The 18,156-nt window shown below is 49.5% G+C and overlaps 1 protein-coding gene across 3 annotated transcripts; it reads left to right on the plus strand.

The window, feature by feature from the left end:
• The first annotated feature begins 4,881 nt into the window (after positions 1 to 4,881).
• Positions 4,882 to 15,191, plus strand: LOC123046941 (fructan 6-exohydrolase-like). 3 transcript variants are annotated; one of them, XM_044470394.1, is made up of 5 exons: positions 4,882 to 5,107; positions 5,267 to 5,275; positions 13,037 to 13,896; positions 13,993 to 14,490; positions 14,573 to 15,191. In XM_044470394.1, the coding sequence occupies exons 1-5, from the start codon at positions 4,933 to 4,935 to the stop codon at positions 14,804 to 14,806; spliced, it is 1,776 nt and encodes a 591-aa protein (XP_044326329.1). In that variant the 5' UTR covers positions 4,882 to 4,932; the 3' UTR covers positions 14,807 to 15,191. The 3 variants fall into 3 exon arrangements, with proteins under 3 accessions (XP_044326329.1, XP_044326328.1, XP_044326330.1); XM_044470393.1 differs by lacking the exons at positions 4,882 to 5,107; positions 5,267 to 5,275 and adding exons at positions 10,603 to 10,882; positions 11,027 to 11,035; XM_044470395.1 differs by lacking the exons at positions 4,882 to 5,107; positions 5,267 to 5,275 and adding an exon at positions 11,062 to 11,489.
• The last annotated feature ends 2,965 nt before the right edge of the window (positions 15,192 to 18,156 follow it).

An 18,156-nucleotide genomic window follows, 5' to 3' on the forward strand; every position in this document is an offset into this window, starting at 1 on the left:
GTGCAATTTGTAAAAAGGTGTTTAAAAGTCTGCTCTCTCTCTCCGATAGTGGGTGGTTTGGCATCCTATAGACATGGTTATATGTCTAGGATGTAGGTTGCTTATCAGTTGATGAGGTGATGCATCGGGTCTGATGGAAAAAGTGGAGTGGTGGTGTGTTTTGTTGTATCCAGACTCCTATTTTCATAATGAAAATGGGGCCATGTGGCCCCTTTTATGGAAAAAAATCTTGTAAAATACAAGTGCGTTCATATGGGTTAATGCACGTACACTCTGAGCATCTGCGATTGTACATTGATAAAAAACTCCTGTAAAATACATGAACTCTGACAGGTTCAGCTATAGGCCATGCATGCTCAAGTGATACCCAAGTGTCATTTGTGAATAAATGCGGGCTCCGCCAAAAGTTAAAGAACTCACAAAAAAAACCTGATCATCCTAGTTGTCTAGCTACAGAAGAAAACCTATTACGAAAAAGGGTTTCCCCCCGCTTTGTATTACAAAGCAACCAACCAATAAAACCGACGATAGGGGCTGGGGCGATAGCAGCACAAACGCGCCCAAAAGAAAGGAAAGAGAAAAAAAAGAAACAAATGCCGATAACGGCGGATCGACAAAAACGACGAAACCTCGTGACCGCTGCGCCCACTGGAGATCGCCCACCAAGCTCCGAGACTCCGAACTGCCGGCACCCAACAACACCTCCAAGAAGGGACGCGACGATGACAACGGGGAGAGAGGAAGGGTAGCCCCGACGCCCTCAAGGAAGGTCCGGCGGCACCCTCAGGCACCACCGCGTCGGTGTCGGCCAAGCCAACAGAGATTTCTCCCGATCCCATCCTCTACCTCAGGCACTCCGGAGTTCGCCACCAGACCGCCCACCACCCTGCGCCAACACGGACAAGAAGCTTCCCACGCTGTCTCACCACGGCACCGCGAAGATGGTCTGCACAACAGAGAAGAGGAGCCGGGACTAGGGCAACAACATCGTCGGCATACGGGAGGGCCCCACCTCCACCGTCCACGACGGTAGCCGACCGGACGCCATGGCAGGAGCCTACCGGGCCCGTGGCCCCAAAGGCCCGACCGGGCCCTCAAAGATCCGGACAACTCCCGCCTCCGTGCAGCAGCTGGAACGCCGTCGGCGTCGCTGTCCCAGTCCAAGCCGCTCCCCTGACTCCCCATACAGAGAGCGTCGCGGTCGCGCCGGAGCCGACCCGCAAGGACCCAGAAGGGGCCCTACAGGCCCAGATCTGGGCCGGGGACGCGCCCTCGGCCGGCCAGCACCACCGGACCACCCCGCCGCCAAGAGGCGGCACCACCACGGCGAGCACCGCCGGCCTTCACACCAGGACGCCGGACCGCCACCGGCCGAGGCGCACCGCCGCCGGCCATCACAGCCCGAGCAGGGGAGGACCACGAGCAGGGAAGGGCAAGCCCACCGCCACCAGCATCACGCGGCCAAGGGCCGGCGGCGCAGGCTGACGGCGGCGGGAGGAGGGAGGGGCGCGGGGAGGGGCTGGAGGCGCGCGGAGGAAGGGCCCCCGGCCGCCTCGCTCGGGGAGGCGGCGCGGGGGTACCGGGGCGTGGAGGAGGGGTGGGAGAGGAGAGGGGGAGCGGGGGAAGGCGGGGGCTGGCGGCTCCGCGCAGGGGAGCCGGCGGCGGCGGCGGGGAAACCCTAGGGAGCGGGGGAGCGGGGGTTTCGATCACTACCCAGGGGATCTCGGCTGAAGAAAACCTATTGACATTTTTTAGCGTGACAGTATTGGTCTACACTTACTTTTAGAGTTATTGGTCTAGACTTGATCATATCCCGGGGTTGTTGGCTAGTTTCGTGTTGTGCTTAAGAAACCTTGATCTGAAAAGACCAAGCCTGAGCCTGGGCTGAAAGACACTAGCACTGCCTTTTTAAATCACTTTAATCATTTTAGAATAAAGTATCATTACAAATGGTTTTAAAATAAAATCAACACTTTTAGTAATTTTGGGATTTTGTCCTTAATTTCGAACCTGGCTTTTTAGGCACTGGCCGTCGAATTAGGGTGCCAATGCCGGCAAAAAGAAAAAGAATTAGGCTACCCATGCTCAGATCCATTTTACTCACATGTTGTAAAATAAGCCACAAAAGCAGAAAAAACTATTGACTGGACACACGTTAAATGACAAGAAGTGAACTAAGTATAGCTCGGATGGTTAGATTTCTTGTGATGGAACCAACCCATCAGATTTCAAGTCCCAGTGCTCGCATTTTTCTGAATTTATTTCTGACTTTCCGTGATGTTTCTTCAGTGGAAGAAGACGGTCCATCGACTACCGAACGTTGACTCCGTCAATCTAATATATGGTGTCGGCATGTCCAATGTGCTCACAAGGTAGGGTGTGCATGTGTACGCACACATAGATCTAATATATGATGCATGATGCGATTAAGTTACGCTTTATCTTGCTTCGCGGGAGAAGGCATCGCTTGCAGCGAAGTAGATCCCATTTTCCATTCCCGTTCTCCTTCGGCCGGTGCTTTTCTTGACCAAAAAAATAAGGACTGTGCTAACGACCAGTCGACTGGTCGTTAGCGACAGATCCGCACGACCGTAACCCAGCTTCCTTTCGCGATCCGCACGCTCGATTCCACCGATTTTTCTTCTTCTCTCGAAAACCGTATACGCCAATAGTAAATCGTCAACGGTTTTTCTGGTTTTTTGGCTACATACATAATATGAAAATAAAATAAAAGTGTTGGTAAGGGGACTTGAACCCAGGTCTATTCATTAGAGTTTGAGCCCAATAACCAACTCAGCCACCCTTAGTTGTTGTCTATTGAATATAAACAAGGTTATTTTAACCTTTCTTTTTTCTGTCATATCAGCGATAATAATTGTTTTTGCTTGGTAACTTTGGCATGATCAGTGTGATAACTATGACTTGAGCAACATGATAACTATACTATAATAAGCCTGATAACTACAATATGAGAAGGTTAATGACTATACGATGAGAAGCACCATAACTTTAGCATGGGGTTGTGGTAACTTCACACTGGGGTATGTTTCGACAACAAAAAGTTACCGGGACATGTTTCAGTAACGTTTTTCACATGGGTAAAGAGTTATCAAATGTGTTGTATGTAAGTTATCAGTTGTCTGGTGCGTAAATTACCATGCTATTTGCACTAGGTTATCAGGGCATATTTCTAGAACTTTTCGCCCAAGGATCATGCACCACAGATCTGATAACTCACGCACCGCTGTAAAGAACATGATATTTTATACGCACGAACCTGATAACTCACGCACAAACACCGTGATAACACACGCACAACAAATATTTTCGCCCAAGTAAAAAGTTATTGTGGTGTTTGTACATAAGTTATCAGCGTTGTGGGCACACAAAAGTTACCGGAGTTGCATTTTAAACAACCTTTTTTCACAAATTAAAGTTATCAGGGTGTTTGTACCTAAGTTATCAGGTTTGTTGGCGTATATTACCATGCTATTTATACAGAATTTAGAACATATGTGTCTTCAACATTTTTTTCCCCGGATAAAAATTACCGTGGTGTTTGGACCTAAGTTATCAGGTAAGTTATCTGGTCTATGGTGCGCATATTTCCATGATATTTATATTGAAGTCATCAAGTTGTGTATTTAACCAATATTTTCTGTCGGGTCAAAAATACCGTGAGTATTACGTATCACTGAAGATGCCGGAGTATATTTAAGCAACTTTTTCTGGGTCAAAGTTAACATAATATTTGTTCATCAAGTTATGAGATCTATATCTCGCCAAAAACAAGTCGTTTTCGTGGGTCGGACCACTAGCACGCTATAACAATGTTTATATAAAAGTTATCACGGTGTTTGTATATAAGTGATCAAGTTTGTTATGCGTGAGTTACCATGCTAATTACACATAAATTATCGTCAAACAACACTCCCCCACTGGAACAAACTTATCATGTATAAGGTACTTATATTATCATGCTATTTTCACACGAGTTGTTAGAGTGTGTTTCAAAAATTGTTTTTCACCTGATCGAGGTTTCCACAATATTTGTACATAAGTTATCAAAGTTGTGGTGAATAAATTATCATGTTAAGACCATGAACTCAGCTCACATCTATGTACAAAAAAGTACAAGAGTCTAGTCTTCTATATTAAATCATGAGCTCAATTCACATCTCTAATATATTTTTGATAAAAATGTATGTTTTGTATATTTTTTGGTAAAATGTTTGTAAGAAAAAAACGACAGCAGAATAACACTCGAACAGATCTGTAGTAGAAGAGTCTGTCTCAACATGAAGGTATGAAAAATATCTAACATGAATCAAATCACAACATAGAGTTTGTTTAGGTGGTTGCTGGTAGATTTCTAATACTGCTGGATCTGTTAGATCCTATGTTCGACTCCCCTTGCCCTCCTATTTTTTACCGAAATTAAAAATAAGAGGTGCGAGAATTCTGGATCGGGAGCGGGCGGGAGCGGGAGCTTAAAAATAAGAGGTGCGAGAATTCTGGATCGGGAGCGGGCGGGAGCGGGAGCGATCGTAAATACCGATCGAAGGAAAAAAAAAGACAAAGCGATCGTACGTGCCTATCGCTAACCACCAGTCGACTGGTGGTTAGATTTCTCGAAAAAATAAATACACAAGAGCAGGCCAAATCTTGAGACCAAAAGTCAGAAGCCAAGGCGGAGGTGACTAGGAATCTTGATCCCTCAAACTGGACGCCATCACTCCATCATTTTGCATATCAAATTGATGGCTCTCGTACGAACGTAGACTTGCGATAAGCGTAAACTTAGACCCGGGGAAGAGTCGGAGGGGCCATAAATCCAGGAGAGTCTTGCGTGAAGTGGAAACGGAGCAACCACCACAGATCACCATAGGAACCAGTCGTTGGTTGGCTTGGTTCTCGTCCCTCGCACGACGAATGGACATGTCCGGGCTCCCTCCTCTCGCCGTGGCCTTCTTCCACCTATGCCTCCTCCTCTCCTCGTCGTCCTCTCTCCGGGTGCTGGTAGCCCCCGACACGGTGGAGGAGAGCACGGGCCGCAATGGCAGCAGGACCGCCTACCACTTCCAGCCCGCCAAGAACTGGATGAACGGTACGTAGGAACGCTAGGTTATTAGTTTGTTCCGCTATTACTTGACCCGGTTATGGATTTAGCTACTCTGAATCTTCTGTGTGTCCAATCGATCGTGGCGAAATGGCGAAATTGCTGGTCCGGCTGGGTTCATTTTGATTTCATGATGGCGCTCAACAGATCCGAATGGTACGCGCTACTTCTCATTTCTTCATTTCTTTCTGTGCATGCGACACGAGTGGGGTTTTAATCAGCTCAATTGCAAATTTGGGCCGTCTATAATGGCCTTTTCTAGATTAAGGGCCCAAACTGGTGACAGACAATTCTTGCTCTAGAATTTCGTTTCCAAAAGTAAAACGAGACGCCCGTACGCTATCGTTCCCTATAACTTTTTTTTTTGCGGGTTCGTTCCCTTGAAACTTGTCCACTAGAATTTTGTTGGACTCTGGAATGTCTTGACCAATTTAGATGTGACATGAATTTTTCATATGGAGAAAATCGTGCGCATGATGCACAGGAGGGAGGAAGAGATACAGAGACGGAGACGAGAGAGACCGTGTTACACATGAATTTGCCTGAACACATAATTCTGCTATGAGTTCGTCTCATTGACAATTGGAAAACATTCTACCCTTTTTCTACCCCCTTTTTTTGTCTATACGATCTGGAAAATGGATCGGCTTCCACTATAAAATCATAACGAAACAGAAAGAATACGAAAGCATCCTAGTAACACCCAACTACAAACTTAGAGATTCCAGCGAACAAGTCTACCCAAAAATGCCGCATCTAATGCTAACAACAAAGCGTGAGGGCCTCCCTTTGAAGCATTTCAGGTCCTTGCTCCAGCACCATACGATTATCTTCAGATTGTATAGGCTTGCTCGGTAACACATAAAAGAGCAAGCATACGAGATGAATTCAACGGGCAACCTAACAAGTTTTCAAAACAATCCCTGTTACGCAGTAGTTTTCACACAGTCCACCTAATTTGCGGCTAGCCCAACAATCTGAAGATTTCAGCTGTTAGGCAGAAACATTCCCCTTTCGAGCTTTTAGGATCTGTATGTACCCAAAAATGAAGGAAACTTTTCAAGAACGAGCGTGTCGACATTAGACAGTACTCCATCAACGAGCCTGTCGACACTGGACAGTAGAACATCAGATTTGCTCCGCCGAGTACTACTAGCAAGCATTGCATGCAAGGTCGACCATGCTCTGCCAAGCACATCTCTAGCCCCTAGGGACCTAAACCTCTTATGTTGACGCGCCAGCTCGCCGACCTAACAAATACTGTTACCGTACCACTTTCATCTACCTCCAAATCCAATCAACCACTAGGGCACAAAAGGAACCGATACGATACGAGTACACGCTCTCGTACAGGTGTCCTCAAGTGAAATGGAGTCCGGAAGTTTCCGGTCGACGTTTTCCTCTTTGGCGGTGCCGGCGAGGGAGTCATCTTCAGGCGATCCACTTACGGCGATAGGGCCATGCTCTGTTCCTGCCATAGATCATTCCGTGCCTTGCCGGCACGACGTGTTCTCCGTCTTTCCACGTGTATCCGAGCTAGATAATCTGCGTACCAAATTGCCCGTCGATGCCAAACAATGGCGGCAAGCGGCCGACAAAACGATAAACACGCGGCGATCGACCGGAGGAGAAGGCTGATCCACGAGTCCGACGACGGTGCGAGCTCGAAGAAGCAGACATGCGAACCACGTCCGAATGGTCCAAGCTATTTTGTTCCCTTCCGTGCACGTACGTCTTCGCGGTTCACACTGACGACACGGATGGCGGGATGGGGCTTCACGAGGGTTCCTCTCAAATGCTGGGCCGTGTAGGCTGGTCTTTTCTGGAAACGGTCCGGACCGTAGCACGCGGTGCGACCCACATTTTCCCTCTGAAAACGTTTTAATACTCGTACCAAATTATGTGTCCAAAATGGTGTGATATGAAAAACACTCTTCTTTCCATACTGAGAGCATCTACAGCCGGACATAGCAAATATGACATCTTAAACGCCCACAGACGCGCCCGGTCCGTTTTGGGTCCCTATTTGTCCGTTCACGGAGCCACACTCCTCATATGTACAATCACTTGCACATGATTGATGGAGATGAAGAGATAGAAATAAAAGAATGAATAAAGAAAGGGAAAAGATGATCCGGGATGGGGCCGTGTCCTACGTGGCGGACTGCCCCGGGCGCGTCCACGTACATTATATCCTCCCTATATTTGAGATGGATATGAGGGTTCGGGGACAGCTCGGGCGTATAGGGATGATATGGGGGTCCGGTTGGGTCACGTTTTTCCTTCACTCTTCTGTCCGGCCACTAATTGGATTCGTCCGTGGATGTATGAGAGATGATTCGTGGCGTCCGGCTGTAGATGCTCTGAGCCACGTGTTTTCATCAATCAAGAGTTATAAAAGGGACAAGACATGAACGTGCCCGTGGACGGTAGGCTGCCGGTTCTGCTCTGGTCAATCTAACTCTTCCAAGCACGTCTCTAGGGGCCTAAACTCTGTTGCTTGCACAGCTAACGAATATAATAGCAGCCAGCATGGAGTACAATTCTTCACCAGGACTATGTGTAATCCCTAATCTAATCTATCCTTACAAGTCACAGACGAAAAGTCTGCCCAATGCTTTCGGTGGAACTTCCTTTCACGCTACTACTCTCTACACCCTGTTTCTCAGCAGGACTGCATGCAATCTCTCTTGCATTACCAGTAGAAATTCTTTCTCTAGAATGTCTTGCCAAAATTATTTACTTTCGAAACGGAATGTCTTGCCAAAATTTGCGTACAGAGACGTGGCATGAACTCTGCCAGCACAAAAACGCGTGCACGCAAACGGATGAGGGAGAACGAGATGGAGAGAGGGAGACCGAGACAGGGACCGTGTAACGTGAGTTTATCTGAATTATTCACTGTCACGTGGACAGTTAGAAGAAACCAGTCGTAAGTGTAAGCCATCTGGTGATTTTTGTGTCGGGTGTTGAAGGATAATAACGCGACGGACGTGTATGTGAACAGACGTGAGTCGCGGTGCTTTCAAGGGTGATTAATGTGACAAGGCATGAACTGAGCCTGTCGACATGGAATATCAGTGTTGCTCCGGGGAATAAGCAGAGCACTAGTTCCTCCGTGAACTACAAACAAGTATTTTGGGACAGATGGAGTACTTTACACTTTACAGGTGAATCTTGCTCTGTCCACCACATCTCTAGCTAGGGCCCTAAACTATCAGGGAGTACAGTTCTCAGCAGGACAGTAATAAGTAGTACTATAATCTCTACTGTATCGATCGATAGCAGTCGTCGTAGACCAAAAGTCTGGCCAATGCCGGCAGCGAAACTGCCTTCCACGCTACTTACTCTCTGCACGCAGTCTTCTCATCAGAATGCACTGTCTACTGTATCAGTAGCAATCATAGTTCTTGACGAGTCTCACAAACCTCATCGCGCTTCCTTACACGCCTCTCTCTGCCGCACCCCGTTTCCAATCCGTAAGCTTCTCCTTCCAAGCAGGCCCAGACAGCGCAGGGGGTACATGGTGGCCAAGTGGGCATGCAGCTCCGACGTGGCCGTTAGTTAACAAAGCCCATTAGCACGCACCAACTGACCAAAGACCCATATGGTGGTCAGTTAACATACTAACAAAACCATTCAGTGCCCATCCGTCAACTGGCCGGAGAGATCCCCATAATGCATCCCCGGGCGGCCAGTCGGCCAGCCGCAGAAGCAACTCGCTCCCATGGCCATGGCGCGTCACCACTGAGGCCATGCCACCTTTCGTCTCGCAAAGACCGCAGAGCCGGCAACGTCGGCCGTTGGCCGCCGGTGAGCTGCGTGATCTTCCTTGTGGCTCCACGTAACTCCACCCGTGTTGAATAAGAAGGTATCCTACTCGGCAACGCGTGGATGATGGAACCATTTTCGATTGATAAAACGGTTGGTTAATATAAACATTTGAACCAAGGAATGCGTCACATCGCACGCGGCGGACGACTAGATCCCGGCCCCATCGTCCGACCTGGATGGACGTTTGATTTGTCATCTCGCCGGTAACCTTCGACGAAAAGAATGACCGGCCAGCCGGTCAGACCTCCATCTAGTCATCTAGACGCAAAGTCCGAAAATCCAAAATTAAAACGTACTAAAATCGAAGCCAAATCTCTCAAAACGTGCAGTACTACTAGTATAGTAGTTTAATCCTGGTATAAATTTCTCTACCGATTGCGTGGAAGCGGTTAACATGGTGACAAAAAATGAACGGAACCGGCACAAGTGCTTTGTTTCGCAGCACTTTAAATATCTGAGCAACACTTTTCCCCCCCAAAAAATCTGAGCAACACAAGCGCTTGTTGCGCCAAGATTAAAAATCCTGATATAATTTGGAGGGAACAGCAGAAGCAAGTGGCCCTAGGGCCATGACACCGGCTTCCACAAAGGCCGCAGCAGGACTGCTCTAGTGCGCAAGACCAGAAGCTGTCCCCGCTGGCCTCTTGGACGATTCTCATCTGATCTGCTCACTGTAGCCCCACGTTGCTCCCCCGTGTTGGATAAGAAGGCATCCCCGAGTACACGTGGACGACGCGACCCCTTTCGGTTAACAAAGGGTTTTGCTTCAGCCTTAATAATAGGAAGGCGTCACATCGCCTAGCGGCGGCAAATGGATCCCGATCCCGTCGCCGGACCTGGATCTTGATTCGTCGTCCGGCAGGTGACCTTCCACGAAAAGAGCGACCGACCACAACCACCCAAGAAGAAAAAGAAAACCCTAGATGGAAGCCAAGTCTCTGAAAACATGTGTACTAATTTTCTTTTGTGCTGAAAAAAAATACTTTCCCCGTACCATGCTATAAGAGTGTTTTTGACACTATGTCAAAAATGCTCTTATATTATGGTATAGTGAGAGTAGTAGGGAAATGCACATTCTTCATGTGAAGAGAAACTAATTCGAAGCCAAGTCTCGCAAAACACGTCATACTAGTACTAACGGCGGCGCGCAGAGTATTACGGGAGCCGGAGAGCAGAGCAGGCACCACAGCATGGCTATCGCCGCACTGTGGCCGGCCATGGACGGCCGGAGTCCACCTCGCCGGCGTGCCGGTGGGCAAGGTGGCCTCTCGCGTTTGCCAAAAGAGGAAGAAAAGATGGCCACCAACATGATTACTCTAGTCCGGGACCCTACCGGCCGATGCATTAATCTGATCTGCCACGTCGGCCTTTGGGTGGATAAGAAGGAAGGACGGTCCGCCGTGGCACCGCGGCGGCGTAGATCCCCGTCGCCATCACCCGCCCACTGTTGATCCCGACTATTTTGTCACCTGGCCGACCGGCCGGTGGCCGGTCGAGCAAGGAAATAATTGACCGGCGGTTCGGGTCCCCGCGCCAAAAGGTCCGAAAAGAGAAGGAGAAACTGCGGAGTAGTAGTAGATGGGAGGGCCAAAGCCAAGTGTCCTGCCCATGTTCTCCACGTCGGCACGCTCGGAGCGCTATAAATTTGGAGGCTCCGAGGCGGGATGCCACTCATTCGTTCTTGCGAGCTGGAGAGCATCATAGCAAGTAGCTAGCTACCACCAGGCTCGCAGGAACATTCGGCCATGGCCCGGCTCTCTCTCGCGGCGTGCGCCGTCGCCTTGCACCTCTGCCTCCTCATCTCCTCCTCCGCCTCCCTCCGCTGGCTCTCCGACAAATCGGCGGCGGTGACCACGGCCGGCCATGGCCTTGGCCATGTCAGGACCAGGTCCGCCTACCACTTCCAGCCCGCCAAGAACTGGCAGAACGGTATACACATGAACTGACGCCTCTCTCTCGTTTCCGCCGTCGTTGATTTTGGACGTTGGCTAACCTGAATCTTTCTGCGCGTGTCCGGTTGGTTCGGACGGATCCATCCATGGTGGCTTCTCTTCTTGGTGGTGTGCCGAGCAGATCCCAATGGTACGCCACAGCTACTTTCTTCCTTGCCTCCTTGCTAATCCATTCACGGACTCCTTCACTGAGCAGATCCCAGTGATATAATCTTCTAAAAAAGGGAAAAATACACCGGAACGTATGTTCAGAATTCGGATAGTTTCGTTATAAAAAGAAGAATTTAGGTAGATAGATTCCCGTGTGAACTGGCACGACGACCTGGAATGAGTTGTCCCGGTCGGAACGTCGCCGTCAGTGAACACCGGACGAGCGCTCGTGCTTATCCATCCATGGATTGGTGAGCAGGAGTGTGAAGGGGAGATTCTGAAGTCTGAACATGCATGGCGGTGGGTGCGTGGCCCGCATGGATACGGTGTCCATGTCCGAGTGTTTCTGCCGCTTGCGCGTGCGCGTGCTCGCCTCTGCTCGCATGGCCACGTACGCGAAGGGCCCCCCACACCTACCCTACGTGGGCAAAATGGTATAAAGTTTCTTGTTGATGTTCGGTAGGAGGGCACGACAAGTATATTGTTTCTATCTCCCGCTCCCGATTCGTTGAGAGAGTTGAGCCTTGGTTGTTCAGTCATCAGCCAGAAAAACACGTTCTGTCAAACAAACAAAAAACTAAACAAATGTAAGACGTTTTAGGTCATTACTTTAATGATCTAACACAAGCAAGCCGTTTGGTGGGACAAAAGCACGGCAAAAAAGTTGATTTGGAAGCCATTGGTAGTTAGATGAAAGAACGTATCAACAAAAAATTTTGTGGGCAAGCCACGTTTTCCGCGAGATTAGTAGTACCTTGGAGATGTGTTTAGGCTTTCATCGTTGTTTGTCCAAGTCTCTGCGTGGAATTATGCTGGTCGTAGCAACATCGCCGTCAGTGATGGTTGAACTTGTCCATAGACCGACCGACCATAGTAGATAACAGGAAAAGGAAGAAGAGATCCTTGACAGGCCGGTGCTTGTGTGACATGACATGGCATAGCCACCCACACGTAACGTAAAGCTCCCTCCTCCTCACCGGCCTGCATCGTTTAGTCATTACCGTCGGCAAGTTTGTCATTTCTATCTCCTGGTCTTGACCAAAGTTTGAACTTTGGTTGTCTAGTAAGATAAGATTAAAAGAAAAAACATGGCGATGTGGCAAAAAAAATGATAAAAAGACATGGCAATTTTGACTAGAAAAAGCATAATAAATTTGATTTTTGCACCAGACTGGTAGTTCCTTTTCCGGAGGTGTGTTTAGAGTCTTGAGCGACTTCCATCGGTACTTGATTCTGCTAGTTTCCCGTCTGAACACCTTTTGCTTCTACGTTGGAACATCGCCGTCAGTGAACACTCAACTTATCCATAGGCGATAGGCCATATGCACAGTAGACGATAGGACGAGGAGATCCGGAACAAGGTGATGCGTGTGTGGTCCGCGGCGAAAGGCAGCTCGGTCCGGCCGGTGTTTAGTGCCCGGGTAACGTGGAGTTATCCTGGCTGGCGCAACATCGCCGTCAGTGAACACCACTCAACTTATGCACACACCGGCCAGTTTCTAGACCGACCATAGTAGATAACACGAAAAGGGATAAGCTATCCTAAACAAGCCGAGGCTTCTGTGGCCTGCACTTTGGTGTGTCTGTTGCGTCCAAGTGTTCAGTTTGTGATGACAAAATGGCAAAGTTTCTTGCTAAAGTTAAAAAGACAGGCCATCCTAACATGTCGACAAATTGAATCAAATTTTGCTCATACGGTCAGGCGAGGACCAGTGACGGGGCAGTAGTTTTTTCTTTCAGAAAATCTGGAATTATTTACCTGCTGCTTAGTACTCCCTCCGTTTCTTTTTAGTTCAGATATAAGAATTGGTCAAATTCAAACTTTGTAAAGTTTGACTAGCTTTGTAGGAAAAGATATAAACATTCGCGATATGAAATTAACATTATTAGATGAATGATGAACTAATAGTAGCTCCAGTTCTGGAACAGAGCACTGTAATTTTATCCTGACGGCGGTAAAAATATTTGCTGTGCTTTGCAGGTCCCATGTACCACAACGGCCTGTACCACTTCTTCTACCAGTACAACCCCGACGGCGTGACGTGGGGCAACGGCAACCTGTCGTGGGGCCACTCCGTGTCCGTCGACCTTGTGAACTGGTTCGCCCTGGACGCGGCGCTCCAGCCCAGCCGCTCGTTCGACGCCAACGGCTGCTGGTCGGGCTCCGCCACCATCCTCCCCGACGGCAGCCCCGTCATGCTCTACACCGGCATCGACGCCCGCGGTGACCAGGTCCAGAACGTCGCCTTCCCCAAGAACGCCTCCGACCCGCTCCTCGTCGAGTGGGTGAAGCCCGAGTACAACCCCGTCATCCCCGTCCCCGCGGACATCAAGCGCGACGACTTCCGTGACCCCTCCACGGCGTGGCTCGGCGCCGACGGCCTGTGGCGCATCGCCGTCGCGGCCCGCGTCCATGATGTTGGGGGCGCCACGCTCATCTACCGGAGCAAGGACTTCCTGCGCTGGGAGCGCAACGCTGACCCGCTTTATTTGGCCCACGCCGCCGGCATGGTGGAGTGCCCGGACCTGTTCCCGGTGTCTGAGCCCGGAGTGGAGGTTGGGCTCCCGGCGAGCGGCGCCGGGGCGAGGCACGTGCTCAAGATGAGCGTCATGGACACGGTCCAGGACTACTACGTGGTCGGGAGCTACGACGACACGGCGGACACCTTCGTGCCGGAGGACGACGACGACTGCCGGAGCTGGCGCCGCCTGGACTACGGCCACGTGTACGCGTCCAAGTCCTTCTTCGACCCGAGCAAGAACCGGCGCGTCCTCTGGGGCTGGGCCAACGAGTCCGACAGCGTGGCCGACGACCTCGTCAGGGGATGGTCCGGTGTTCAGGTGCGTGGCCGCCGCCATGCGCACACAAGTTCATCAATATTTTTACGATCGGCTGATCATACTCATTAATTGGCTCGTGTGATGTGATGTCCGCAGACTGTTCCGAGGAAGATATGGCTGGACGAAGACGGCAAGCAGCTGCGGCAGTGGCCGGTCGAGGAGATCGAGACGCTGAGGAGCAAGCGAGTGAACCTGCTGATACCGGAGGTGAACGCCGGCGGCGTGAACGAGATCATCGGCATCGTGGGCGAGCAGGCGGACGTGGAGGTCGTGTTCGAGATCCCGGCCCTGGAGCACGCCGACGTCCTGGAGCCCAACTGGCTGCTGGACCCGCAGAGCCTGTGCGGGGAGAAGGGCGCGTCGGTGCCGGGCAGCGTCGGCCCGTTCGGGCTGCTCGTCATGGCCTCCGGCGACATGCAGGAGCACACCGCCGTCTTCTTCAGGGTGTTCAGGCAGAACGACAAGTACAAGGTCCTCATGTGCACCGACCTGTCAAGGTCGAGCACCAGAGACGGCGTGTACAAGCCGCCGTACGGGGCCTTCGTGGACATGGACATCGAGGCGCACGGCGGGATCATCTCCCTCAGAACACTGGTGAGTTCATCGCCGCCGGCTCGCCGCAGCCTGAATCTTTTGCTCTGTTTCATAGTATAACACTTGTGATTTCGACGGACAGGTTGACCACTCGGTGGTGGAGAGCTTCGGCGGCGGCGGCAGGACGTGCATCACGGCGAGGGTGTACCCGGACCACGTCGTGAACGGGAACAGCCACCTATATGTGTTCAACAACGGCACCGGCGCCGTCAAGGTGTCCAGCCTCGACGCGTGGGAGATGGCCACGGCGACCGTGAACGTCCTCCCCGACGGGCTGATCGCGGCGAGCTCGGTGAGCAGAGCTCAGGCCTATTAGGATCCGGGAGCTGGGTTTTCGCTCGGTGGATGGACGGACGGATGGATGGCCATTGTGAATTTCTACGGCCGATTGGATTTGCCTGCCCGATTGTGGCTCAGGTGTACAAATGGAGGCTCCCTCATTGTTTGCCGGAACAGCACAGAAGAAGGATTCTAGGATGCTGCAAAGGGAAAAGATTCTTGGAAGATTTGTGTCTAGGTGTTAAAGTTTTTGATAGTGTTAATAATACTAGTAGTAAGTAGCACGCATGCCCTACATGTTGGGTATTTGGTATCAAATTAAGAGTGTATTTCGAAGGTGAAAACGGGTGTCATGTAAATGTATGGTATCCGTTGAGTTGTAAAAAATAATATTCAAATATACAAGGTTTATTATTATGAAATCGATGTGCGCCTATTCAATCTTTTCTCATACGCCTCCGAGACTTGGAGCCAGGTTCCATTATGATCCATAGCAGAGCATCCTCCAAAAAAAAGTTGAAAAGAAAAATATATCTTTATCTTTACCTAATATTAAAGAACGGATTGTTTCTTCATTTTTTTTGGTTTATGATGGGACCCATATAATTTTTCGTCTGTCTTGGAATAACGATTCGGCTTACCAGTTTTCGTTCGACCGTCTGCTGCTGGCTCACGTTCCAGAGGAAGCGGAAGAAAAGATAAAAAACATAGCGCTTATGTGGGACGTGGAACTTTAGACCACAAGCATGCTATGGATATTTCCCAACCAATAGACCGAGAGGCCTGGTGTGAAGATTATCGGGCTGCCCTTTATTTATACGTTAACTTGACGAGGGAAATAAAGCAAGCTCAAGCCAACCGGCCCAGACAACGTCCAAGGTCGATTTGATTGAGATGGTCATGCCTAACTCCAATGCAATCCCCAGCAGTCCAGGCCTTTTAATGAATAAGTGGTTACTTTAAATCAAAATGTTATTATGTGCACAACAAATACTGGGAGCGCCATTGGCGAATTAACATGATTACCTCGAATTACAACATGGACCTGCATAAAAGTATATATATATATATATATATATATGGGATTATGTACATTGAATTGGACTATAGCCAATTATCCCTCATTTTGGTGTTTACGCATTAGCAAAGCACCACCCACAAGTCTAGCAATGCTACATTTTCCCGCAAAAAGAAAAGAAACAATTCTACAAAGATGGTCGGCTTGGAAGAATAATTCTTCTTCAGGTTACGGATATCTGACAATACTTATTATTATTGTTAGAGAAAGCCATAGTGATAGAATTTGGAGTGTGGGAGTGCGATGAATTTTTATCCCATTGCAACACACGGATCATTTTCCTATGTTCATCCACTCGTCCTTCATACGTCGAAATTTCGTCTGTCAACCCGCGACTTCATACATTGTTCCGTCAGCTGGGCCAGGTGCCAAGCAAGTGGCCTTCTGACAGGATTTATCCTTGTGGGCCGTGAGAATGAAGGTGTGCTTTCTTTTCTGAAATAAAAATAAAAACTATCCCTTGCATGGTGGGTCGATCTCACGATCGATAAGCCTGTAACAACCAAACAACTCCGCCAACTATGCTAACTCATAATTATGGGAGAAAGAGGTTTGTTTACAAAAGAAATAATCCCACCTTGCCTTTTTACATAAACCTAAACAAACGGTAATCCACAAGAAATGCACGCTTTGTGCAGGAAAGAAAGTTCTGATTAATTAAACTAGATTCAATTGGGGGCTGCATGACGCAAAGAAAGGAGATTGTTGGGCTCCATGAGATAGGTTGAAAGACACCCGGATCAGAAAGAGAGAGAAAGATTTAGAGAGGGAGTGACGGTGTCTTAGACTAGGGGGTACTCACCACGTCATCTCCCGATCTGTTAGATTAGGCCGAGGACCCCCATGGCCGTATACTCATGGGCCAGTCCGGATAGCTGCCGCATACAAGGAAGATTCCACAAGACTTGGCGATCAAGACAAGGACTCCTCCCCACCGGCGTATTCGGCTAGGACTCTTGTTATCCTAGGCCTCTGGTGCATTATATAAACCGAGGCCAGGCTAGTCGATAGATGAGAACAACAATCATACCATAGGCTAGCTTCTAGGGTTTAGCCTCTCTGATCTCGTGGTAGATCTACTCTTGTACCACCCATATCATCAATATTAATCAAGCAGGAGTAGGGTTTTACCTCCATCGAGAGGGCCCGAACCTGGGTAAAAACATCGTGTCCCTTGTCTCCTGTTACCATTGGCCTAGATGCACAGTTCGGGACCCCCTACCCGAGATCCGCCGGTTTTGACACCGACATTGGTGCTTTCATTGAGAGTTCCGCTGTGTGTTCGGCAAAAGGTCGATGGCTCGCCTGCAGATCAACTGCGACTTCGGCATCTTCGTCACCAGCTCGACTGGTCACCTTGTTTCGACCAAGGACTGCGCCCTACCTCCGATCGTCATGTTCGGATGAGGGCCTTCATCAACATCAGCTCCGATCTCTATCAAGATCATGGAGGAATCATCCAGGGAGCCCGGGGGCTCAACGTCAACATTGCCCTCGGGCGACCGTGCTGTTTTTCTGGACATCGAACTTGTATCCTCCGTCACCGCCTCCTCGAGCGTCGGTTTGACGATTGCTTCGGTGGAATAGTGCGGAATTACGTCTACACACAACCACGCTAAATTTCGTCGAGTTCCGATGGAGGAATCTCCGACAATCTACGATATACCGGAGCCCTGTCAAATCTGGATGGGAATCTGGACGAGTTTAGGGCATGGTGTCCAGCTTCTAGCTCGGACCTCCTTTGGAAGATCTAACTGTTGATCGACTACGGAATTCCTATATCTACCACCCCTCAAAATTTCATCTCGATCGGACCGTCCAAACTCCAAAAACCTTCCGATTAGTGCATCGCTTTTTGGATCTGTTTTCTGCGCGAAAACAAATCCGACCCGAGTTCGTCCTTTTTACGAACGGGATTTCGGACATCCTTTTTGAAGGAAGTTTTGTATGGGGTATTGTTTTTTGTTCCCGAACACATCCCACTAACTTTAAAATCTTTTGAACATGATCTTCAACATCATGCTGGTGTCAAACCAGTCCGGCAATATTGCTCCACGGCTGCCGACCTGCGCTAGACACGTCGTCACTTTGTTGAGCCGAGCTCAACTTCTTCGGATCATCATCCGGCATCGCGAAGGATAAATCATCACCAACACCGCCGCCCCACGGATTACACGGAGCGGGCGTACCGGCATCGCCGCACGGTCGCTTCATCAAGCCGGCATCGACCATGTCACGACCTGCATCGGCAGGGCCGCACTATTGCTTCTTCAAGCTGGTGTCCATCACGCCGACCTACTTCGACATCT

This window comes from Triticum aestivum, chromosome 2B (genome assembly GCF_018294505.1).
Source record: "Triticum aestivum cultivar Chinese Spring chromosome 2B, IWGSC CS RefSeq v2.1, whole genome shotgun sequence".
Classification (NCBI taxonomy): Eukaryota; Viridiplantae; Streptophyta; class Magnoliopsida; order Poales; family Poaceae; genus Triticum; species Triticum aestivum.